Source organism: Eptatretus burgeri, chromosome 15 (genome assembly GCF_056783735.1).
Source record: "Eptatretus burgeri isolate ZD-2024b chromosome 15, Ebu_testis_v1, whole genome shotgun sequence".
NCBI classification, from domain to species: domain Eukaryota; kingdom Metazoa; phylum Chordata; class Myxini; order Myxiniformes; family Myxinidae; genus Eptatretus; species Eptatretus burgeri.
The window spans coordinates 53014634-53040711 of record NC_140975.1 but is presented as its reverse complement, the minus strand read 5'-3'; the positions used below and the strand labels follow the sequence as shown (position 1 = coordinate 53040711).

The 26078-nt window shown below is 45.1% G+C and overlaps 3 protein-coding genes and 1 long non-coding RNA gene across 6 annotated transcripts in view; 2 read left to right on the top strand and 2 right to left on the bottom strand.

The window, feature by feature from the left end:
* LOC147012178 (rho GTPase-activating protein 5-like) overlaps positions 1–12468 on the top strand; it is a 142074-nt gene extending 129606 nt beyond the window's left edge. Inside the window, exons 12-13 of the mRNA XM_085855954.1 lie at positions 45–150; positions 323–12468. Of these exons, the coding sequence (XP_085712080.1) occupies positions 45–150; positions 323–662 (446 nt within the window). The 3' untranslated portion in view covers positions 663–12468. The remainder of the gene's footprint in view (positions 1–44; positions 151–322) is intronic.
* A 2428-nt stretch (positions 12469–14896) lies between these two features.
* LOC147012177 (uncharacterized) lies at positions 14897–16046 on the bottom strand. Its single transcript, XR_015051499.1, has 3 exons — positions 15865–16046; positions 15611–15746; positions 14897–15531 (listed from the first exon to the last, which is right to left on the bottom strand). It is a non-coding gene; the product is annotated as an uncharacterized LOC147012177 (long non-coding RNA).
* Positions 16047–16310: 264 nt separating this feature from the next.
* The window catches only part of LOC147012175 (uncharacterized), a 15602-nt gene continuing 5834 nt past the window's right edge, over positions 16311–26078 (top strand). For 2 of the 3 annotated variants that reach the window (XM_085855951.1, XM_085855950.1), the window contains exons 1-2: positions 17958–18746; positions 19439–19498. In XM_085855951.1, the coding sequence (XP_085712077.1) occupies positions 18651–18746; positions 19439–19498 (156 nt within the window). In that variant the 5' untranslated portion in view covers positions 17958–18650. Of the gene's footprint in view, positions 16482–17957; positions 18747–19438; positions 19499–26078 lie in introns of those variants that run through there. The other variant, XR_015051498.1, reaches the window with a different exon arrangement.
* Positions 22053–25025, bottom strand: LOC147012176 (uncharacterized). Its single transcript, XM_085857924.1, is given in 3 exon segments — positions 22053–23331; positions 23333–23735; positions 23738–25025. Coding segments are annotated over 3 exon segments (2970 nt in total).

Genomic DNA, 26078 nt, shown 5'->3' with positions numbered 1-26078 from the left:
CGATATTGCATCCAACACTTGCATTTCTGTCATTTTTCTTGCAGAGATTCCAGACAAGACCGGCCGCTTGTTGGCACTTCGTGGGAAGTTGAAAAAACTGCCGACAATCAACCAGGAGGTTTTGCGGTTTATAATCACGCACCTCCACAAGTCAGTCGATAATTAATTGATGTGATTATTTTTCTTGAATAACCTGTCGTCTTACCTTTTCTTGTTTTGTGAACTCTTTTTGTGCAGTTTGTTAAACCATCGCAGTAGTTGCTCTTAACTATGTGCACACTGTGCATGATTTGATCATGTGACTCCCTTCCGTTTGTCCCAGGGTGAGCCAGTACAGCAGTGAAAATTTCATGACGGCCGAAAATCTGTCGATCTGCTTCTGGCCTACGCTCATGCGGCCGGACTTTTCCTCGGTGGATGCACTCACGGCCACGCGGTCACACAAGTACGTGGTGGAAACGTTCATCGCTCAGTGCCCCTTCATATTCTACAACCAAGATGAAGTGGTGGAGGCGGGTGGTGGAGGTTCTGTTCCTGGCTCACCTGCCCCTCCATACCCATCACCCATGCCGCCTCTTGCAGGCCAAATCTCTTCGGCCACACCTCCTGTGATGGAGTTCCAAACGTCGGGTGAAGGCTTTCCTGGGCTGGTATTAGAGTAAGGATGGTCTCCTTAACTTCATTATCATCCTTTCCCGCATTTGGATCATTAGATTCCAGTTCCTTTTCTTTCTTTTGTCTGTCTCCTTCCTGTTGTTATGTTTTTTTTTTTCTGAGTCTGTACAACAGTAACTCTGGCACCTCTCTGGCTGTATCATGTCTTTGGGACTGTCCCACTTAGTACCCTATGTGATCACCTTCTGGGTGCATTCTCTCATCTCTTTTTTTGTTGTTTTGAATCTGCAAGCCACCACACTGCCCTCTAATGACAGAATGGCACAACTACATCATACATTCAGAAAACTCGGGGAGGTCACAGCATTTGCAGAAAAGAAAAAAGTGTGCTACGGTTGCCGCTCTCCAACACGATAAACTCTCATGGTGCTTTTTGGGAAATGAAACGCGTTATTATGAAATAATTCTCGTGAGTGTGTCGTGCGCAAAAACTAGTACACGCTATGATGTCTGTCCAATTGTCGTGCTTTCAAGCATCTTTCCGGTCATTTCAAGATGTTTCCACGCCGTGCAAGATCAATATTGCTAACATGGCTTTGAAGTCTGAACAGCGTACGTTAAAGACACTAACCCCAAAAAATAACTCTGTTTGTAATTCAGATAACTCTGAGCATGGGATGTAATTTAATAACGAGTTTGTTGTGTATGGGTGTGATACGTGCTTCGGCTGCATTCCGTCATACTGCTTGTTTTGCTGCTTACTCGTTCTGTCTCCAGCTTGGTTTGAGACCATTTTGTGACGACAACTTGCATTTAGGCCAGAGGCCCAAATGGTAAAATCTCCGGAGCAAGGTGAATTGATTGGAGTGGATTGAGCAAACTGACGTACGTTCGTGTTGGCTGTGTTGGAGAGCACGCCATGTTTTTTTCCTTTTGCCAGTGATTTCTATTTGCTAGAAGGCCAAAGTGCATTTCCTTCAGCTTCAGGAAGTACATCGGGAGACTTTTGACTCTACTTTGAGCATAATGGCTCTTTACACTTGCTTACCCAATGCAGTATAGTTGATTTTAAATAACTCTCCTAATTGCTTGAACCACATGTGATGATGTGAAGATGAGACTAAATTGGATAAATAGATACTTCGTCGTTTGGCTTAATTGTTTTACCATTTCTTTCTTCTTTTTCAATTTTTTTTTTGCTACTTCGGCAAAGTTGTTAACAGAGGATGTCTGCTGTGCATGGATCCTGTCGCAACGATTTGAAATGGAGGGTGTGTTTTCACTGCCATGGCATCCATAAATATGGTCCAGGTGGCGGTCTTGTGGATGAGTTTCTTGAGCGTGGCATGGAAATGGTGCAAATTCAAAGGAGGAGGTGACACAGTAGTGTTGTCGCGACATCACTAGAGCTTTCTTTCTTTTTTTCGGCCAAACCGTTGCTGCTGGATTCAATTTCAAGACCCCGACCTCATAGACTATCACTTGTTATGATGCAAGGTCTGTCTTCTTCTAGAATAGATACAATCGCGTTGTCTGCCGTTGAGAGTGTGAGTGGCACTACATCAAATAAGGGAGCCACCATCTTGGTACAGATCAAAACCAGGCAGCAACGACTACTGCCTCGTGGTATCACAAGAAACCTGTAAAAACGCTCTTCGATAATGACCAAATTTGTGTTCAAAGCCGCTAAAACACACTCACACATGCTATAAGTTCAAAGCCGCAATGGTCACACGGTCGTCTCAGTCTTTTTTCCGAAGCAACACTTGTTACTCAAAACATTCTTTCACCATTTTGATTGTTGGATAACTGATCATCAAATACAGTCAGCTTTTCATTTTCTTTTTCTTCCATGGCTAGCATTACTCGATCCGTGTCAACAGATGTGTACCATCGCCATCGATGAGACTCCAGAAATCTCTCGCACGGCAAAAGCAGGGCTCAGTTTATCGTGGGCCTTTGGCAGGACGCCACCGTTGGTGTACGTAGTTTGACCAATGACTTTGCAAGCTGTCATGTATGACTGCTTTGCTCACAACGAATCACCATTGAGAGTTGAATAATTTTATTTTGATCATACATAAACAAAAAGGACTGAATATTAAATAAAATCGACTGTTGATTAACGTGTAAAAATTTGAAATGGCCAAGGTCACGTGACGTCCAATCATGTCGGGAGTTGTGCATGTTTCCAGGGCCAAATTTTAACCAGCAACGTGGAAAAGACTCCTTTTTAATGAACACGCAGGTAGAACCGGTTTACAAGCAGGTTGCAAATGTATAAAAGAAAATTACCCCTGTGCGGGAGTGACGGTCATCTCTGCGAGAAAATATATAGCCTCCTGAAGGTAGGGCAGTTTTTGCAAACTTTGAAGTCACGTGACGCGAAAACGAAAGTGAATATCGAAAATCCGGCCCGACCAAATTTAGAGATTGTCCCATAGATTTATATGCCACAATCAAATTCAAGATCGCTTGAGAAATGTAGGAGATGGATTTTGAAAATCGTCATTTTCGCATTTTTTGCCAACTTTGAAGTCACGTGACACGAAAACGAAAGCGAATATCGAAAATCCAGCCTGACCAAATTTAGATATTGTCCCATAGATTCATATGCCACAATCAAATTCAAGATCGCTTGAGAAATGTAGGAGGAGATAGATTTTGAAAATCGTCATTTTCGCATGAAAATCGTCATTTTCGCATTTTTTGCCAACTTTCAAGTCACGTGACACGAAAGCGAATATCGAAAATCCGGCCTGATCAAAATTTAGATATTGTCCTATAGATTCATATGCCACAATCAAATTCAAAATCGCTTGAGAAATGGCGGAGGAGATGGAATTTGAAAATCATCATTTTCGCAATGGACGGACGGACAGACGGACGGATCGAAGGACATCTACACCCATATTATTAGGTCATGCTCGAAGAGATGACCTTAAAAGGACATCAGAAACCGACACAGGGGAAAAATCCACACAAAAATATTTAATTGCTGAACAATGATATATTTAATCATCTTTCGTCTTCTCTCCCCGTCATCGCCTCGTGTTTCCACATTGGCATCGCTGCTTTCGAGTAGACATTGCTTGCTCTGCCGAAGCAGATGCAGAGCATTGAGTCCCTTTTTGTTCTGTTCTGAAATCGGTATAACTGGCAGGTATCCACTTACCGTATTTACTCGATACGTGTTATCGCATTTCACTAGTTACTTGTACCATTGAGAACTTGTAATCCTTTTGTTTTACCAGTTCATCTTTTGGCCGTCGCATGAGTTTGCCAAAAGGCTTTCGCTTGGAATCTTGCATTAAAGGCCCAATAATTGTCGAATTCATTACAGGTTGGTTAACGGCAGTGAATTTCATCATTAATATTCTAATTATATGTGTTACGTCATGGCACCATGTAATACTGACTGCACTGCACCCTGCTTCATCCTAGATCGGGATGGAATTTCGATTTTGAGAACCCTATTGGTTTGTCACAAGGTATTTACCATCACACTCATATAACCGCATAATGACACGACATCATAGCCGAGCGCGGAGCATAACGCACGCATTCTCTTCTCGCAAATCGTACCGAGTTTACAGGCGGCATCCAGTCTTGGGCTAACACAACAAGCCTCGGGGGTAGTGCTGGCACAGTGATCAAGTGAAGAACACAAATTCCAAATCCTCGAGATTAATTTGAGATTCCGAGCAAGATTCTCATCCACATCCGTTTATTTATCGAGCAATCAGCGGCGCCTTCCGGATGGTGCACCATGAATTCCGATTCACTCTTACGCCATATGTACTCTTTAACCCTGTCTTGCTTGTGCACAACTACAGGCTAGAATTACCGTTGTGGTGTGCAGGGTAGTGTGGCAGCGTTTCTTTTCGAGGTTCGAGCGAGCTATTCGGAAAACGACACGGTTCTTGAGCGCCGTGTCTATTTAATGGTGAACGTGTCATGGTGGAGCTCGTTAGTTGAGACACGAGGCAGATGATTCAGCTTGGGGTTGTGAAGAGTTTCATATTTTGTTTATGAGAAGAAACCTAGCATGGTGGAGAAAGCACAGTGAATTCCTCTGGCATCGGAATTGGTTCACGTGGTCATGGTGAAGTATGCGACCCAAGATCAATGGTTCAGCGAGCTTCATGTAGATATCCAGTTTTTGCTAAGGGTTGATCAATTAAAGCAATTAAATTATTTGCTAGTCATCTAATGAGAAAGAGTGAGGGCCATTGCGATCTCAATGAATACCATTTTCAAGGATTTCCTTTACCCTCCCCACTGGGCATATGGAGGAGCTTTTGAAATTTGTTTCAACCACATGCAGGCCTAAGACATGAGGAGACCTGAAGATACCATCCCATGAATCAAAGACGTTAGACAATGGAGAAAATAAACAAAGTGGATCGGATTTGAATGAGAGGTCACAGCAGCACAAGCTTTGTGCCCGGGTGGGAATTCCAGACATGCCGACCGATGTGATCCAGCCTTGATTTCATCTCGATCGGATCATCGGTGATGCTCCGCCGGCCAAAAATAATCACCAACAATGGAAAAGGAGGTTGTTCAGAGGAGCTGACAAGTTTGTTCTCTTTGTTTTTCTTTTTACAAGGATCAGGAAAAATATGCTGCTGTGTTTGATAGTTGCTTCCACGGGTGTGGAATGAGAGTAAGTGCTTCCTCAAGAGGAATGTTGCGCCGGCAATCCAAAAGTAAAGGAAGTTCTTGAGTAACACTTGGAGTGCAAACATGTGGCTGGAATAGTCGAGTGACACATCCAACGGAGCTCATGTCAGGGCATCTTGCTTGCAGTACAAGGCATTAATTTTACTCCCGAAGTCAGGAAGAGGGTTTGATAGTTGTACGCACTATGGAAAGGAGGACCAAGAATACTGCTGAGCAATAAACTGATCAGAACAGACACTGTGGGGTGGAATAACCAGGCCAAATGAGCACGGACACCTTTAGAGATGTTATTAACCTCACCGGTTCTCTATAGGAGGTTATTGTAATCGGTCAGCGTGTGTCTGTGAACGTGTGAGTCCACACGCAGATCGACTTTAACAGAGATCGTTCATTCTCAGATATACTGTAATCTACCGAGCCCGACGAGGCTTTGCATTGTTCAATGCTCAGTGCTGTTTTCCGAAGTGGGTTTCTTTTATACGTGCCAATATCTTGCATCTTGCGGATCATCGGATTAAGGTCTGTAAGGCGTTCTTTTGTGTCCTCATGGGAGCATTATTTCATTCACCCATTTGTTTTGCAAATCGCAGACTTTTTCTTGCGCTTCTCTTTAACAATGTCTTGTATGTCATGTTTTTAAATTTTATTTACGTGCCATTTTCAGTATTATTTAATTTCTTCAGGCTAGGGTGTGGTTTGATCTGATTCAGCAACTCCATCGCTGTTATCACTCGATTGTCTGTTGTTTTTTGTTAGCTTTTTTTTAATGACCTTTTGTTTTTTTTTGTAAAATCCTTTATTCTGCAGTCGTTTAACCCTGCATCGGTCGGGTTTCTATTTCATTTTTTTTCTGCCTGTTTTCCCTCAAAATAGCTGCGGATGGATGTAGTCTTACTGACCAGACTGGGACGCTTCGTCCAATAATTTTTGTTAATGAAACCAATTTAGTTTGAACCTAAAAAATGAACACGACTCAAGTTGGCTGTGTGCGCAAATGTTCGTATTGTTATAACCAAGGTGGAAATTAGAGTTTAACAGTGAGGGTGGGTAACTAGTATAGAATCATAGTCTTAAACTACTAGCACCAGCACCTTTTTTAAAAGTGGACACAACACCACATTTTAACTGAAGCATGAGGGAACGATTTTGGATGGGGAGGTGATGCTTGGCAAATTTCAGACTCTTTCCTCCCTCCATCCCTCAAATTGTTCTGTTGCTGGTTGTGACTGCCGAAAGAAGAAGAAGCTTGCACCCACCCGAGTCATGACGTTAAGGGACTGACGGGATGGCCTAGATGCCTAGAGGTACGCACACTCACCTCTGAACTGTCCAGCCTGTGTTTGAATCCCGACCCAGCTGTAAACTGTCATCCCGGTGTTTCACAGGCATGGCGATTCATCAAGGTGTGTGCCATCCCTCGGACTGACGTTAAACAGGTGTCACATCTACCAGCATTCGTTGGTGGACGTTAAAGATCCCATGGTGTCCTTCGCGAAGAGTAGGGGAGCTATCACCGGCACCGTGAACAAATTACAATTTCCTGCCCTAACCAGCAGAGGGCATTGCATCAGCGGCATAGCCACACCCTCAGCCAATGATGCTACCCCGCAGTCTTGTGGTGCATACGAACGAAGAATATCCTCTGATCGGTAAAGAAATGCTCCAATAATTTAACCAATGCATCAAGCCTTTCTCAAAGTATTGGGTTATTGATCCACAATTACTCATTTGATATCGAACAGCGTTATGACAACAAGCACCGCCACTTCCCGAAGACCATACTCGAGGACCAATGTGATAGATATGTTGGCTTTAATGCCAAATAACCATTCCGATTTTGGCTCTTTACCATGTGGCATCTCAATCTTGCAAACGAGTTTCAACACTTGATGCAGATATTTATCTGTTTTATTATTTTATTTTTTATCTAGCACTTGCTGCATTGCATTGTGGGGGAAATATGCACATGTACAGGTTTGGATGGTTTAATTCAAGGGTGTGTGTGTCCACATTGTATAAGGGTCATCGGTATAATCCATGCAAGGAAGAAGGGGTGCTGAGTAAAGGTGGAGGTGTTTGAGAGTGTGGGAGATATGTAATAGATATATCATCTCTAATCATTTAAAAATTAGTTTGAAAACCAACATTTAGTTCGGTTCAAACTTCCAACTTCATTAACTTGCTGCCAAAGCATCAATGGGATTAGGTGAAGAAAAATACCTGAAATATTTATTTGGTGGGGTGGGGATTCAGGAGGGTTGAATTCTCATTTCCACACTTGGTTAAAACAATATAACGTCTAATTATTTTGACAGATGTCAGTTATCATCCGGCTGTTCCTTTTGAGCTCTCCGCCCCCTCTCCTCTCTCTCCCCCCTCATTGCAACTGAGCTTGCTTTCAGTTTGATAAACTTTCAACTCTCTTGACTGTAATTCTGACCGCTCTCACTTCACCACACAAGGTTTCAGTTTTTCCTTTTCAATTGTTCTCCTTACCAATTGTCCTTGCTGGGTAGTGCAGGTAGGTATGTGTGTATAGAATGCAGCAGCTTGGCAGTGAAATTAGTTCTTTGACAAGGTGATGTGATGAAAATGAAGCACTTTTAAAACATAAAAGCTTATGGGCTGTGACTGGTATGACCTATAGGAACGAGATATGCTGGAAACGTCAGAACGTTCTGTTTTGAAATGTTAATACTTTCACCACTTCTGAGCATGTGTGTTGAAACAGCTGTTTTAGCGAGAGTAGTAACAGAAATGAAGTTGCACTCCTCAATGTGGCCGATACTTGTTTTTGTTAGGAACAAGCTTTTTCACGATAAGTCATGCCACACATTTTGGTCAGAGTGATGCTCGCTAGGGGACAGCTTCTAGCTGGAGGCCGATGCTAGCTGGGGACTGATGCTAACTCGGGACTGATGCTCACTGTGGACTGATCCTTGCTCAGAACTGATGTTAGCAGGGGACTGATACTAGCTGGGGACTGATGCTCGCTGTGGACTGATACTTGCATGGACTGATGCTCGCTGTGGACCGATGCTTGCGGTGGACTGGTGCTCCTATGGACTGATGCGAGCTGAAGACTGATGCTCGCTGGGGACTGATGCTAGCTCAGAACTGATGCAAGCGGGGGACTGATGCAAGCTGGGGACTGATGCAAGCTGGGGACTGATACTTGCATGGACTGATGCTCGCTGTGGACCGATGCTTGCGGTGGACTGGTGCTCCTATGGACTGATGCGAGCTGAAGACTGATGCTCGCTGGGGACTGATGCTAGCTCAGAACTGATGCAAGCGGAGGACTGATGCAAGCTGGGGACTGATGCAAGCTGGGGACTGATGCAAGCTGGGGACTGATGCAAGCTGGGGACTGATGCAAGCTGGGGACTGATGCCAGCTGGGAACTGATGCTAGCTGAAGACTGATGCTAGCTGGGGACTGATGCAAGCGGGGGACTGATGCTAGCTGGGGACTGATGCTAGCTGGGGACTGATGCTAGCTGGGGACTGATGCTAGCTGGGGACTGATGCTAGCTGGGGACTGATGCTAGCTGGGGACTGATGCTAGCTGGGGACTGATGCTAGCTGGGGACTGATGCTAGCTGGGGACTGATGCTCGCTGGGGACTGATGCTAGCTGGGGACTGATGCCAGCTGGGAACTGATGCTAGCTGAAGACTGATGCTAGCTGGGGACTGATGCTAGCTGGGGACTGATGCTAGCTGGGGACTGATGCTTGCGGTGGACTGGTGCTCGCTATGGACTGATGCTAGCTGAGGACTGATGCTCGCTGGGGACTGATGTTAGCTGTGGACTGATGCTAACTCGGGACTGATACAAGCGGGGACCTGATGCTAGCTGGGGACTGATGCTTGCGGTGGACTGGTGCTCGCTATGGACTGATGCTAGCTGTGAACTGATGCTCGCTGTGAACCGATGCTAGCTGTGAACTGATGCTCGCTGTGGACTGATGTTAGCTCGGGACTGATGTTAGCTCAGGACTGGTGTTCGCTGGGAACTGATTCTTGGTGGGGTGTTCATAAAGCTCTGCGAACAGGATGCAAGTCTAAGAAATGGTACAGGTTTTATTCTTCAACATATAACTATATGGAAGGGGAAGGGGGCTGTCAGTAACCCCTTAAAGGTATGTGCACATGCCTCTGAGCTGTGTAGCACAGGTATAAATCTCGACCCAGCTATAAACAGTCATCCCGGTGTTTCGCATGCAGGGCGATTCATCAATGGGGGTGGCATCCGTCATTAGAACGTTAAACTGGAGGACCTATCTCACAACAACTGTGATTGTTGGTGGCCGTTAAAGATCCTACGGCGTATTTCAAGAAGATTAGGTGAGTTACTGTTCAAATTCCAAATTCGTGCCACCTTTAATCAAACGTCAGGCCTCGCCAGCTTGTTCCTGAAAGACTTGGGCTAAAAACGTTCCGTCTGCTCCCACAAGAAGGAAGGAATAGTTGGGGCATTCGAATTAAGTTGTAGTAGTAGCAGTAGTCGTAGTATCTTTCTTGCTGATTTCATTTAATTGGATATTGGAAAAACAAATAAGTACCGAATCTCGTATGGAAAGCTTCTTGGACGCTCCACATGGATTCCTCCTGCACGAGAATGAGTTCTGGGTTGTAAAACTGGAAGATCTTTGTTTGAATGACATTTCCTTGGAAGGTTTTTTTTGTGTGAATCATATTAGTCAAAGTACTTCTCGAACATCTTCATAGTGCATCCAAGAGTTCGAACTAGCTGATTCTGTTGTTGCGTTGAATTTGGTGTCACTCAAATTGCGGACGCTGCCGGTACTTGCGTGTTGATGAAGTTTTTTAGCACTTTGTCGAAGATAATATTCTGCTGCGATAAGAACAAACAAACTCAAATGAGCTAAGATCCTCATCCTCTTAATGATGACGTCATAAAAACGAATATGACGTCATTGTGATGTATCAGGTTTGCGATAAATTATCTGTGCTAATGCCCGGCTTGATTCCCACAAACAAAATTCAAACAGCTTGCCTTGTTTCGGAGATAATGGTGTAGGCGATTTCCCTTAGCGGCGATATTATGACGTCAACTTTTTTTTTAGGAAGAATTTCAAAAATCGGAGATTGTTACTGTCTGCGCAGGGTATTTCTACATATATACGCCAAGTTTCTGGAAGTTTCGATGAAAACTGTAGGCTGTGAAACAAAAGAGTCCACAAGAAGAAGATGAAGAACAACAACGTGAGTAAGACTTAGAGATCCTCCACGAGGATCTAAAAAAATTCATTCAATCCGACAGGCATTGTTGATGGTGCACAAAGTCCATCTTGTATTATTATATCGATTTTGTTTGTTTGTTTTTATAATTCCCACATGTTTTGGTCAATTCCTCTCCCAATCAGGATATTTATCCAGGATTTGGCCATTTGGACAAAAACTTTTCTTGCAACACGACATGCCGCTCCGAACACCCTGTGCCAACGAACAATTGACAGGTGACCATGGTAGCATCTTCTCTTTACATTGATCAAATATGGAGGAGCCAAGCTTATCTGTTGCCTGTTATTATACACGTGTGTTCGCTTACGACTTCTGATACAACCTTTCATTTTTTTTGTCCTGGTGCGAATATCATGGTGTTGAAAAATGTAGCACTTTCCATAGTTTTTGTTGCTGTTGTTGGTGTTGGTTTGGGTTTTTTTTAATATCTGTGAGTCCTTCAATGGCAAGCAAAGAACCATGCTAATCACACGTTCCCTTCTTGGGATTTTGATGTCTTACGTCAACCTGGGAGAATTAAATACTGTAATGTAACCGTTATCGCCTGTGATGTTCTCTACATGATGGTGAGAAGGTCTTCTTTGTTTTTTTTTTTTGTTTTTTTTTCTTTTCAGGTGGGTTCTTTAGTCCGAGCTCGATGTTCAGATTTTCAGGGTCTTTGGTCGTCCATAAATAGCACTTGCAAAGACTGTTGTTTCGCACTCACAGTTGTTTCGTTTTGGACGCGTCGATGCCAACACGTGGCACTTTGTTCGAGAGACGAGTGCAGTGGATTTCCCACTTCTTGTTCGCACTCTGTTTACAGGTTTGTTTGCACATAGTACGTCTGCCAAGGACTCGACTTCACATTAGTCTCGCACCTGAACACTACACCATTGACCATGAGTCTGTGTACGAGTCTTTAGTTCATTTTCATGGTCTGGAACGGATTTGTTTGTTTGTTTCTTTGGTGAAATGATCATTTGGATCAAGTGATTGAGTTTTGCTAAGACTGTGCTCTTGATTCTAGATTCTTTCGATTCTTGATTCATAGGCATAGATTCTCAAAACATCTTTTCACGGTTGTTAACGATAGATGGATAGCTTTCCACAACTCTGAGAGCAGGCACATTTGTCGGAACATTGTTGATCACAAAACCCTTGATTTGGCATTGCTGATGCGTGCAACGTCAGGTTCTAATTCGACGTCCTCGTTGAGGACATATATTTCTGCTCTTTTGCTCGGTCGAGGCGAGGGTTGTGAGTTTTGAAGAATTTTGCGAATGTTTGTGCCCTTCGATTTATACTGTTAAACTGTCAGTGTGTGGTTTCCCCCTTGGTTGTTGGGAGGGGGAGGGCGGTAGAGTGCTTGGGGTGGGTGGAGGATTGACGTTGCCTGTCCTGCTGCACATACACAAACATATTGCTGTATCAAACTGCTGTGGTTTGGAGTGTACGGTGAATTGTTCGCGAGCAAGTGCAAGATGCACCATGGACATCTTTTCCTCATCGTGGGGGCTGGGAGCTGCTACGTGCTACAAAAGCACTGAACTTTGTTGTTGTCTTTGGACGAAACTGCGTGGCTGCTTGGTAACGATGCTGAAATCCACTACTACCGAGCTACTGGAAACAATTTTGGTTGTTTAAACTTAATAATAATGATAATAATTAATAATATTAATAAGTGAGGCGTGTGCACTACAACAGAACTACCCTGCGGTTGTGTGCTGGAAAGGTACAGATGACGTGTTATCCCCGTGTAGAGAGGGTGCTTTATACCTGAGGAAAAGGGGGTGGGGGGAGTGCACACACCTGCACATTTCTCTTTGACGTTCATTTTTATCTTGTGCTCATTGTAGAATATGAACGGTGAGGTGTTTCGGTTGTACCATATGGAAGGAATAAAGGAAGTTTACTGTCTTGGGTTGTGGTTATTATTTAGTGTGGTGATTTTGTTGTTTGGGTGTGATGCGGAGATGCTCTTTTTACAGGTCATTACCTCTGCCGCTGAAGGTTGATGGGGGTTATGTTTTCACCCCTGTTTGTGACTTGGAAAAATAATTTTTGTCCAAAATATATTGATCCGTTCGTTTGTTTACATGTTCTGCTCGCCCTCGGCCCAAAACGTTCAGCCGATCATTGTGAAACTTTCGCAGATTGGCGTTACCGTCCCTGTGACAGTCGATCGGTCGACGTGAGGTCAACCTTGGCCAAAAGGTCAACATTGGCCAAATTTCTGAAATTGCCAATTTTCATCCGATTGACAAAATTTCAACATGATTTACATATCAGCTCACTGAATTCAACCACTAATTATTTTTGAGGTCAAAAGGTCAACATCGGCCAAAGGTCATCAATTTTGGTGCGATTTTTAAAAGTCTAAATTTTTCTTCCGATTGACTTGAAATTTGAAGAGGATTTACATATCAGGTCACCGAATTCAACCACCAATTATTTTTGAGGTCAAAAGGTCAGCAAAGTCTTAATTTCTAAAATTGTGAGGTAGGGCCAAAAACGATGTATAGCATGATATCTCAAAAAGTTGTGGATGAGTTGTTACAAAACTTGGTGGATGAGTTGGTTCGGTGACAAGAACAAGCCGATTCGATTTTGGTTTAGATCCAGGCCATCAGTGGGATACAAAACATAAACTGTACAACCTGGTGGAGGTCTGCGCTCTACACAGTGCCGTTCTACTTTGTTCTGTTTCGCCAAGTGTCGCCCCATGAACAATTTTCGTCTGTCTGTCTGTGAGCAGGATGCAAAATAACTGTTCGTGTGACACCACGAGTTTTTAAAATTAAATCAAACAGCTAAACTTTTAACACTCATGCATCGGATAGGCTTGCCATTAGTGTGGGAGGGATGGCAAGCTATATATTGTATTTGAAAATACATTCTGGAACGTCCACTTATTACGTACGTAAATATGGTGGGATTTTCACCCCATGTTTCCTCTCCTTTTCTCCCCTTTTTCCTTTTTCTTCCCAAACTTTTCCCCTTCTCTCCATCTTCCCATAAATTCATATTTCCCTTTGTTGTGTAGCTTTTCTCATTTTATTGCTCCCTTTCCATGCTTACGTAATGAGTTACTGGACCCTTTACCAGATGTTTCATTATTTAATCCACTCCATTGTTGTGAAAACAGAACATCAATAATGTGCAATAGAGTGCAGTAACCCCACCCCATCCTCTCCCCAAACCATTTCATGTCGGACACACGTGCGATGTCCAAGTCTCCTCGTTCTCCTCTGACGGTCTGTGAACCTGCTGCCCTCTGTCGTTCAGTTCCTCCATGAGATTTAGGTTGTGCACACCCAAAAGCTGATTCTTAACTTATAAACCACATTATCTTTACTACTATGTAACGATTGTACATATACATAACAGTTGGTTTGACATCAACTGGAATGCATGCTCTTTCTCTGCTCTCGTGGAATAACAAACATCCTTATTTGAGGAAGCGACAGGTGGGTGTCAGGTGTGCCCAATTTTCTTTCTGCCATTGTCAGTCGATCTACAAAGCTCCCTCGTGTGATGCCAGTGAACCCCTCTCCCGAACATGAGGACAATAAGGCCCGCAATTGGGGGGGGGGGGGGATGGACTTTTGATCAAACATTGAATGTATTAATTATGCTTTAAACTTTTAGAGCTATTCAAAATATGTATTCTTACCTTTTGGGCTGGCAGGGTGATATAGGCCCTACATGTATGTATACTCACCTTGAAATCATCAAGCCTGGGTTCAAATCCTGACCCAGCTATAAACTGTCAGCCCGGTGTTTCACAGGCAGAGAAATTCATCATTGTGTGTACCGTCCTTCAGATGAGCGTTAAATTGAGCATCCCGTCTGTGAGCATTACTTAGTGGGTGTTAAAGATCCCATGGTGTCCTTCATGATGAGTTGGTAAGCTAGCTATCACCGGCACCGTGGACAAATTCCTGCCCTAACTACTGCTGAGAGAAGGATGGCAAACCGCGCAGCATGACCACAGACCAAGAAAAGTCTTTGTTAGAAACAACAATCTGTATCAGAGTATGGGAGATACATCAGTCCGTCATACAGTGACCTGCAAAAGTATTCACCCCCAATAATGTCACATTTAGATGAACTAGTGCATGCCCGTATGTGCAAATAAAAAACTTTCAAACCATGAGCCAGAAGCGACAACCACACAGGCCGTTCCTTCGCTCTCACGTTCTTGTGACAACCACACTTCCACCACAGAGTTAATTAAAATACAAATTAAAATCAAGTTTACCTCCCTGTCTTTGCTTGCCATGACATTCGCTGCCATATAACCGCACGGCCCGTGACGTCATCGTCGGCCGGCCGCGCACCGACCTATGCAGCCACGCCTATGCAGCAACGTGTCATGTCATTGGTTGGTAAATAAATGGCAGCAGCAACGTGTCATGTCATTGGTTGGTAAATAAATGGCCGCAGCAACGTGTCATGTCATTGGTTGGTAAATAAATAGCCGCAGCAACGTGTCCTGTCATTGGTTGGTAAATAAATGGCCGCAGTAACGTGTCATGTCATTGGTTGGTAAATAAATGGCCGCAGTAACGTGTCCTGTCATTGGTTGGTAAATAAATGGCCGCAGTAACGTGTCTTCCCATTGGTTGGTAAATAAATGGCCATAACTTGGGAAGCACTTGTCCAATTAATATCAAACCTTGAAAAGGCACATACTCAGGTCCCCAGCAATATACCTGGCAAGTTTCAATTCGATCGGACCAGTGGTTGTCGAGAAACAGCAGTCTCTCACACACACACACACACACACACACACACACACACACACACACACACACACACACACACACACACACACACACACACACACATTGCTGGAATTATAGATCGATTACAAATTATGTAGAAACATTTTTTCAAAATGAATTTTTTTTTTATTAATAACTGAAGAGATCAAACAAAACACTGTTGTTGTTGAAGAAGGTCACATGTCAGGTTTACCTGTAAAAAACATGTACAAATCAAAATTCACTGGATGTTAAAGAATTCAGCCACTTTGGTCAGTACTTGGTGGAATCACCTTTTGTTGCAATGACTGCGATGAGTTTTTTTGGGGGGAGGAAGGAAGCGCCTCTCCAAGATACGTAGCAAAGAGGATCTCACACGTACAAACTGTCCGATGGACGGATCTGGAACGTGTCTCATTCAGCATCTGCCTGTCAAAGGAATGTAAGAGATGAGGCCGAGTGTGCACTCCTTCCTGACATCACCGCACCACCAGCGTAAAACACATCAGAACATGTGCCGGTCGGTGGGGACGCAGAACTCACAAACCTCCAGTGTGGACTCAACATGATGTGATGAAGTCATGTCAAGTCCTTTGAGAATTAGAAAAGGAAGCGAATTTAAACTGTTTCCATGTTTAGTAGCGAACGCAGCGAGCTTCATACTTAATGCGTGCACGTGAGAGAATAGGAAACAACAACAACAACAAAAACAACAACAACAACAACAACAACAACAACAACAACAACAACAACAACAACAACAACAACAAAAACAACACAATACCCTGCCAATTGTGAATCCGTGTCGTTGCCCATGACCATTTTGCTTCAGTTTTTGTTTTGTTTCCGGGTTTTTTTTTGTTTCCGGTTTTTTTTTTGTTTCCGGGTTTTTTTTTGTTTCCGGCTTTTTTTTTCCGGTTTTTTTTTGTTTCCGGTTTTTGTCATGGGGAATGATGCATGCCGGGCCATCATGACCGGAAGTGTTTATTTATTTATTCAATTATTTTTTTCCTAAAGTTAATTTTAATAAAGATATCTCCCGCATCATCAAAAAATAATTTTTAATCGTGATTTACATCATTTGATCGCTGATCCCGAATCCAGTCCGAAGTAACCGGAAATTGCGTGAAAATCATCAGCTGTGCGGCGCTTACACGTACCATGGTATCGTTGGCAAGTACACAGTTGTGAACAAGTTTTATGTAAAGTCAGAAGCGAATGTAAGAAGAATTCTACGTTCGTTTCTAGGCTTTGCCTATTCCATATTATTACTTGTTTGATGGTTAATCCATGCTGCGCCAATTACTACATTTAAACTTCGAGTTTATTGATATTATTGTTTCCCACTGAGATTCGGTTAAAGAAGTCGTGGTTGTGGGAGGGGGGGAGGGGGGTATGTGGTGTTGTGGGAGGGGGAGGGGGTATGTGGTGTTGTGGGAGGGGGAGGGGGTATGTGGTGTTGTGGGAGGGGGAGGGGTATGTGGTGTTGTGGGAGGGGGAGGGGGTATGTGGTGTTGTGGGAGGGGGGAGGGGGTATGTGGTGTTGTGGGGGAGGGGGTATGTGGTGTTGTGGGAGGGGGAGGGGGTATGTGGTGTTGTGGGAGGGGGGAGGGGGTATGTGGTGTTGTGGGAGGGGGAGGGGGTATGTGGTGTTGTGGGGGAGGGGGTATGTGGTGTTGTGGGAGGGGAGGGGGTATGTGGTGTTGTGGGAGGGGGAGGGGGTATGTGGTGTTGTGGGAGGGGGAGGGGGTATGTGGTGTTGTGGGGGGGAGGGGGTATGTGGTGTTGTGGGGGAGGGGGTATGTGGTGTTGTGGGGGGAGAGGGGTATGTGGTGTTGTGGGAGGGGGAGGGGGTATGTGGTGTTGTGGGAGGGGGAGGGGGTATGTGGTGTTGTGGGGGAGGGGGTATGTGGTGTTGTGGGAGGGGGAGGGGTATGTGGTGTTGTGGGAGGGGAGGGGGTATGTGGTGTTGTGGGGGGAGGGGGTATGTGGTGTTGTGGGAGGGGGAGGGGGTATGTGGTGTTGTGGGGGAGGGGTATGTGGTGTTGTGGGGGGAGGGGGTATGTGGTGTTGTGGGGGGAGGGGGTATGTGGTGTTGTGGGGGGAGAGGGGTATGTGGTGTTGTGGGAGGGGAGGGGGTATGTGGTGTTGTGGGGGGAGGGGGGTATGTGGTGTTGTGGGAGGGGGGAGGGGGGTATGTGGTGTTGTGCATGGACTGGACGCTCGAGGGTGCGATGATGATGATGATGATGATGATGATGATTAATAAGAAGAAGGAGTTCAAGGGGTGAGAGGTCAGGAGGTGTAAAGGTTGTGACGTTCTGATGTTCGGTTGAATAAAAACCCTTTGGTGAAGATTGAATTCCTCATTCTTCGAGTATTTTACGACACAACAGCTTCTTTTTCAAAATCGGAAAAGGCTTTTTTTAACAAAGGCCTAGTAACCCTGTGAGGATCTCTGCTGATGGAAAATGAAGTAATTCACGTGAAAAGGGATATTTTATAACTGACACGTTGTTGTTGTTGTTGTTGTTGTTGTTGTTGTTGTTTGTGTGCTTGTTCCATGTAGTTTTTTTGGTTCGATAATTAATTATTTGTGTAATTTTTAGTGCTACTTCCATGTCCTTCTGAAGAGTTTATACTTTGGTGGAATAATATAAGTTCCTGTTCGAACCGCCGTGTGAAGAAGAAGAAGAACAAGAATAAGAAGAACCCTGCAGTGCTTCTTCTTCAAAATCTGTAAAAGGCTTTTTTAACAGACAAAGGTCTTGTAGCCCACGTGACAAGTTCAGATTTCTAAAGAAAGACGACACTGTGGGAAAGTGTCCATGTCCTGAGACTCGCTTTGGGTGCCGACTGTGACAGGTTTACAGTCCCAAAAGATGTTCATGGTGGTTGGTTTTCGTGTGTCACCTGTCACTGCTGGTTGCATCATTTTCTGGGGACGTGGCTGTGCCGCTGATACAGTTCCCTCCATTAACAGCCCACTGGTACTCATTTTCCCGACCTTGGAACGATAACATGCTGAATCAACCCCACCTGGTGTTCATTCAACGGCCGACAGGAACTCGAACTGAAGACCCAAAGATCTTGAGTGAACCTCCTCAACCGGAAATGTGGAGAAACAGAGAAATAACAAAGTGAAAACGATCGAGTGTGAAACGGGATGACCGTTCATCAACAACGATGGGCTAACAAACGAACTCGAAATTAAATAAATGTCCAATTCAAACTGACAATGAACAGTTCCCTTCATTGTGACGTCACAGAACGTTGGTAACTTTATCATTGTTACCCCCACGCTCTTTGTCCCAGTTCAAACTTTGTTTCGAGATGACGAGGACGCGCGTTTTTCTCGGCGTTTTGCTCAGTTTACGATTCTGTTTGTTACTTTACTACAACTTTGGTTACCTGCTCGAACTTCCACAGGTGAGCTGTAAACGAGTATGAACATTTGTGTCCATTTTAAGTGGTTTAAAGGCGAAAGGTCCAGTTTGTTCATTCCACGGGTGTTCGACCATCCGTGTGGGTTCGATTCCCCCCACAGTAAACAAGTAAATTTATTTCATGACTTCGTGTAAACAAGTCCGGTTTATCTGTTTACGAGGTTGTTCACCCAGGGATCATCGACATACTCTCCAGTGGAGTTTGTGATTACGCTTTCTTGGTAGTTTGTGTTGCAGCATTTAATGTACATCCTTCACTACGACAACTACAGAGTTCATAGAACACGATACCCCGTGCAGTGTTCAGGTACAAACAGGAGATCCTCACCGTTCCTGGGGGTTACATTCTTCAACCAAAAAACGCAAATCTGCAAACTTGGGAGGGGGGGGAAAGGGGGTAATGGGAAATATGGTTTAAAATTTCCCCAAACTGTCCCCTGAATTCACACGTTTGTGCATTGTTGTGTGATATTTATTTTCATGTCGTCATGGGTTTCAGGTTGATCACACACCAGGTATAAACGATTTCCTGGGGAGGAGGCTGTGTTGCATGGAAGTGGGGGGGGGGGGTGAGGGAGTGGGGGTGGGGGTAGGTATGGTTGTGATGTGCTAAGAATGGAATCCAAATCACTTTCTCTGATTCAACATGTTTGTGTTTTCGTGTCCTTTGTGTAGAAGTGGCAAGGATATCCCGAGTCGATCTGTGAAGGACTGGGAAACCTCCTTCCCTTTCAGGTATGACGTCATGAAATACACCATGAGCATTTGATGTGGATTGTCTCCATATGTGGAGTTCAGAATGTGTATCAGAGCCCTCGTGTGTGCGTGCGTGCGTGCGTGCGTGCGTGCGCGCGCGCTTCATAACTCCAAATCCAAACTTTGCACGGATACTAAGGGAACTCCAAGGTAGTGTATGAATGAAAATTGGGTGTTTTAATAAATTTAAATTCACCTTTTAAAGATAATTAATGGCTTCCTTCACTGAATAGCTGAAACCCGTAGTCAGCCCACGTTCACTTTGCAGGGGTCTTAAAATAAGACTGTCGTTCTCTTTGTTAATCCAGTTGGAAATTTATTGCAACTTCAACAATGAACACGATCTGAAAGATATAATAATGAACATGATGATTAATAATTATTATATATTATAATATAATATATCATTATATTATATTATAATGATTAAGAATCCTCTATCTCCCCCCAAATCTTTGGCATGGAAAATACAAGTGTGTAACAAGTGCGTGTTTGTGTCTTTCGGCATGACAAAGACTGAGAACATGAAGAATATATGTAGCTAGCTTTGAAGCCAATTGAAAAACTGAACCAGAAACCAAACCCAATGTCAGTAATGGTCAATGCCAGAATCACATGTCATAGTCAGAGTGCCAGGCAGGCTTGCTGGTGCTTCGGCCGGACCGTCTGGGTGCAGCAGCTGGTTGGCGAAGCACAGGGTGTTTGGCGACCGTATTGGGTTTGGGACCGCCGACCTGAGAAGGTGATATTGGAGGCGCTGTGCTGATATACCGAGTTACCTGCGACGACTTAGCCATAGATGGGGTTGTAGCATCATCAAAGGGCCGACTGCGGCTGGGAGGGCTTCGGTTGACCCTGGGTGATTCAACAGGAAACGTAGCAGGTGGCTGCTGTGGAGTGGCGTCAGAGTTGACGGTGGGATGTTGTGGTGGCATTGGTCAAGTAATGGATGGGCCATAAGCCTCCTTGTGACTGGTCGGGGTTGTGGTGTGCATGATGTTCCGCCAAGTCATCAGTCGCTGCACTTCAATATCACCATCGATCGTCAGTCATGGTGGCGGTGTTTGCGCAGGAATGTACTTTCGCAGGAATTTCCTATTGCGCAGAGTAACCCTTCCTGAACCGTCAACTTTCACCACATATTGGTCAAACTGGCGAACCTCGATGATGATGCCGGTTTTGTCCCATTTGAGGTGGTGTGGCCCGGTCTGATTCTGGACGCGAACACAGTCACCGAAAACAAGGGGTAAGAGTCTCTTGGTATGTTCAGACCGGCGCTCAGCATCTCTCATGTGGCGATTGCTGAGTGCTTCCTCCCGAGCCGCCAGTCTCACGCCAAGTGTTATGAGGTTTGTATCTGCCAGGCGGTATTGGGATGAAGTCTCGAATTGGACGGCCGAAAATGCACATCGCTGGAGAGAATTTCGTGTCTCTGTCTGGGGTATTTCCATACTGGAGCATGGCACGTTGGAACGCATCGGCATCAAGGCCTCCATTAGGGCTAGTGTTGTTCACGATAAGACGCTTCACAGTCTTGACACCAACTTCAGCACGGCAGTTGCTATGTGGATAAGCAACTGAGGAGAGTCGATGATGTACACCCCAGTCCTTGAGGAATTGACGTGTAGCGACGGCTGTGAATTTAGGACCACCATCGGAAGCTAATTCATCAGGAATAACAAATGTGACAAAGGTACGTCTTAGGCAAGCGATGAGTCCACTTGCACCATGTGAGGCTCTCCAAACTATCGGCCAGTTAGAATACCGGTCGACCACCACCAAGTAGTTGCATCCTTTGTAGTGGAAGTAGTCGGCACACTACATTGGAATGGATAATTATCTGGGGGTGTCGGGGGAGTGGGTGGCGCACTTGGATTGGAGGGCGCAATCCGATTACAACGGTAGCACCTAGCACGAAGGGCCGCAATGGCAGGGGCGATGCCAGGCCAGAAGATGGAAGACTCGACTCTCGCAGTCATAGAGGTGACCCCTTGATGTGCAGCGTGCAGAGCGGCTAACACCTCGTCCCTGAGAGATGGTGGTATAAGGACACGATCCTTGTAGAGTACGACACCATCAACTGTATGTAGACTATCTCGAAACTGGAAGTACTCGCGTAGGGATCCAGGGAGCTCATGACGGAATTCAGGGATACCTGACTCGATAAGGTCAACAAGGCTCTGCATGTTATTGTCACTGGCTGTTGCAGTTCAAACCCTGTCCTATGTTACAGATTTGAGGCTGAGTGAGGCGAGGGAGAACATAGCAGACGTGGAAACACACCCGTTGGGGGGTTTCTGGTGCTGATCCTACCTAAGCCACCCAGGAGGTTTTTGGAATGCGTCAGGGTGATGGGCATGGAATCAATGGCCACCATATCATCAGTGAGGGTCAGTTTCACAGGCTCTCCAGTAGGGTGGCATGAGATGCAGTCTGTAGCGCGATGTCTAATCCCCGGCACATGGATCATCCAAAACCTGTATCACAGGGTCTTCTCCTTTAAGTTCCTAACGTGAGCGTTCCAGCTATCCTCTCAACTTCGATCATTAAAGATTTTGAGCAGAGGTTTGTGGTCAACAGCGATTATGAGGTCTTCACATCCCAGAACAAAGTATCTGGCCTTATCTAGGGCATCAGCAACTGCAAGGGCCTCACCTTCAATTGGTGCATAACGTGATTCAGCAGGATGGGTGAATCTGCTGCCCACGAGCGTGATTTTCCATCCTGTGTGACAACAGCAGGGCTTTATGTTGGTGCAGGTACAGTGTTTCTGCAGTAGCCAGAAGCCAATGCCAGTCTTGGACCAGTCTGTAGCGAGGCACGTGGGCTTGCTGGGGTCGAATATCCAGACACCTTCCTCGATCTCACTGGCGATGACAGCTTTCGACTCTTCAAATGCATCCTGGAGGTGCTCATCCCACTTAAATGGTGTACTAGGTTTAAGTAGTTGCCAGAACGGCAACATCTTCTCAGCCATACTGAAAGCGTATGACACTTGATTGACAAGCCCAAACCAAGAACGTACATCTGTGATGTCCTTGGGTGTTGGGAAATCAAGGATTGCGCGGAGGTATTTCCTGCAAGGATGGACACTATTGGGAGTTATTTCGAACCCAGCAAATTCCACTATATCTTCACCAAACACAAACTTGTCAGGGTTCAGGGTGATTCCATTCTGTCCGCAGGTGTCAAGCCACTGAACAGCCTGGAAGAAACTGTCTCCCAGCGAGTCAGACCATAGCAAGACGTCATCAACGCATTTGGTTTTATTGCAGATGTCAGACACGATCTCATCATAACGCCTTGTATATCCATCACCAGACGCAATATACCCTTGAGGGGCTGTTTTGTAGCGGTATCTACCCCAGGGTGTGATGAAGGTGGTCAGGTGTCTGTCTTCTCTGCAGATGGGCACGCTATGGTATCCGTTCCATGCAACAAAGACCGTCTTCTTCTTACCGTTTGGAACCGATGTAGCCTGATGAAAGGGTGATGGTGTGTGATGGGTTTCCCATGTAGCATGGGCGTTGAGGGCCTGGGAATCAACAGTGCGGCGTGGTTGGCCATTCTTCTTTGGACAGACAACCATTCTATGGCACCAGGTAACGGGTTCACCAATGGGGACTGGCTCAAGTACACCCAACTGTACATCGTGGTCTAGCCCAGCTTTGACCGCATCCCGCCAGTGTAGTGGGACTGGTACCGGTATGTGGTGTGCCACTGGTTCAGCATTAGGATCCACCATCAGTTTCATGGGCAGGCCATCCATTAGAGGCAATGTTTGATGCTCACAGGTGTTAAATGTGCTTAACATAGTATTCAAGGAAATACTGTTGTCGATGCAGGCGATTAGCATCAGTTGCGGGGAACGGCAGCTTTGTCGGGGGTGGTGGGGGTCGACGACGCTGAGGGCAATGGCACGCTGTGGTGGGGTCTTCCTGTAAGACTGCTGTTGCGTCCGACTGCTGTACTGTCGGGTCTATACCAATCTTGGGGAAGCTATCCGGGATGATGTCAAGGGCGGCACAGGCTTCTCTGCTGAGGAAGAGCTTGTCAGAGCTATCTGTGACATAGGTTATTTGCCTACTTTCAACGGCCTGACCCTGTTTGTCTTTGCCCGACAAGTGGAGTACAGTGACCCCAAGGATATTGATGCCTCCATTGTTGGCAGTGTGCATTCTCATGGTTATTGGGATGAGGTCAGATTTGTGCAATCAAGGTGGTGGATGACCTTTATACCAGCAAGGCAACTCTGGCACCCTGTGTCTGCCATCGTGGGGACATGGCAAGTCATGGTCTGAGTGGAAAGGTCAAAGCCAAGGGCTGCGTAGTCTTCGCACATGATTTTGACAGTCACATTAACAAATGGTTGAGGTTTTGAACTCTTCCTGATCCATGTATTAGAGAGTTTGTCATAAACATGGTGGTCAAGGGTGATGGAACGCTCACAGTGTGATGGACCCGAATTAATAACGTTATCAAACTCATTACATTCATGCCCAGATATGTTAAGAGTTTCATTCGACTGTTGTGCTGATACATGAACAGTACATAAGGTATCAAACACAGCATTTTCATTGTTATTAGAAGAGACACTCATGCGTTTAGGTTCGTTCCTACTGCGACATACACTCTCCATGTGATTATCGCGATTGCAATGCCCACATCTGTGACCATATGCCACACATTCTGTCTTGCGAACGTGGACTGGGGTGCTCTTCCCGCGTCCCTTTTTGCCACAGTAGGAGCATGGGTCGTTTCTGTCCTTGATGGTTACTTGGTTGGCCTTTTGATATGCGCTGCTAGCTGCTTTCACTGAGTGTGTGTCCAATAGTGTAGATATTGACCGTTTGCCAGATTCTTTAGCCTCAATGAATTGGAAGACGTCCTCCAGGGTCATGTCCTGTTTCTTGTCACCACGGAGGTCAAGCTGGATCTCAGGGTCGGCAATTCCTCGTGTAAGAACATCACGCATGATCGCTTCTGTGTAGTTAACTTCAGCGTCACAACTAGGGCATTTGATTAGGAATTTGCATATTCCCGCTTGACCACGTAGGCGAGCCCCAAAGCTGCGCACCGTTTCATCATGGTCTTGACGCATATTATGTAATGTTACTCTGCCCACCGTGGTGTTCTCTTCGCGAACAGCAAGTTTTCTAATGGCCGCCATTACCACCTCTATGGGTTTGTTTGAAAGGCCACCACCTGTCGATCTTGTCAGATCCTTGCGCAGGGGTTCGTCACAGCACTCTAGTAACTGCATCACTTTGTCGCGGCCAGTGACTTTGGTTGCATCGACGTATTCAGACCATCGTGACTCGAAGTAAGCCCACTCTTCACTGGAGCCAGCAGTGACGATTGTGGGCCTTTTGACTTTTTCAACCTTAGCGGAATGTCCAGGGGCGTGTATGGCACTGTGGGCAGTGATGAGTGTGGCCACAAGAGCAGGATTGAGGTCTTCAGTGATGTAGTCACAACCGGCGATTGGGCATCCCACAGCAGGCATCGTGGCCTTGGTCAACTTGCACCGTGTTCATAAATAAGACTGTAGTTCTCTTTGTTAATCCAGTTGGTGATTTATTACAACTTCAACAATGAACACGGTCTGAAAGATATAAGAATGAACATGATGATTAATAATGATTAAGAATCCTCTAATCCAGACTTGCTCCATGAGGATCAGCACGAACCCAATGGATGCGTGTCGGGATGTTTTAATCTTTGCCGGTGATCTTGGGGAGGGGTCGAACACAAATTCTCTATGTAAATGTGTGGATCATGTAGGGCCTCCTCCAGGTGGTGGAGGGTATTACAAGTCTCCACCATTTACAGTCCACTATTCCTGACCCCACGTTTTCCAGAGTTGTGAAGGAGTTTTGAATTACAAGTTGTAGGTATATTTTTGATTCCCACAGGTAAACCAGGATATTATTATTGTTTGCCAATACAGAGCTGTCCTTTGCCTATACACCGCCCAAATACATAACGGTAAAGCGTGAAAAGAATGTTTCACATGCTTGGAACAAGATTGACCGCAGGACGGGGACTCGGCCTTGGATTTGTCACGACGTTGTTGCTCCACTCCTCATCAAAATACTTGTTACTTCAAACATAATATTGCCCACCTTCCTGTGAGGATCACTGACAATGGAAAAGGAAGCAAAACACGTGAAAAGGGATATTTTTATAACTGACATGTTGTTGTTGTTGTTGTTGTTGTTGTTGTTGTTGTTGTTGTTGTTGTTTGTGTGCTTGTTCTATGTAGTTTTATTGGTTCGATAATTAATTATTACTATGTATAATTTTTAGTGCTACTTCCATGTCCTTCTGAAGAGATTATACTTTGGTGGAATAATAGAAGTTTCTGTTCGAACCGCCTTGTGAAGAAGAAGAATCACTCAGTGCTTCTTCTTCTTCAAAATCTGCAAAAGGCTTTTTTAACAGACAAAAGTCTTTACTTGTAGCCCACGTGACAAGTTCAGATTTCTAAAGAAAGACGACACTGTGGGAAAGTGTCCATGTCCTGAGACTCGCTTTGGGTGCCGACTGTGACAGGTTT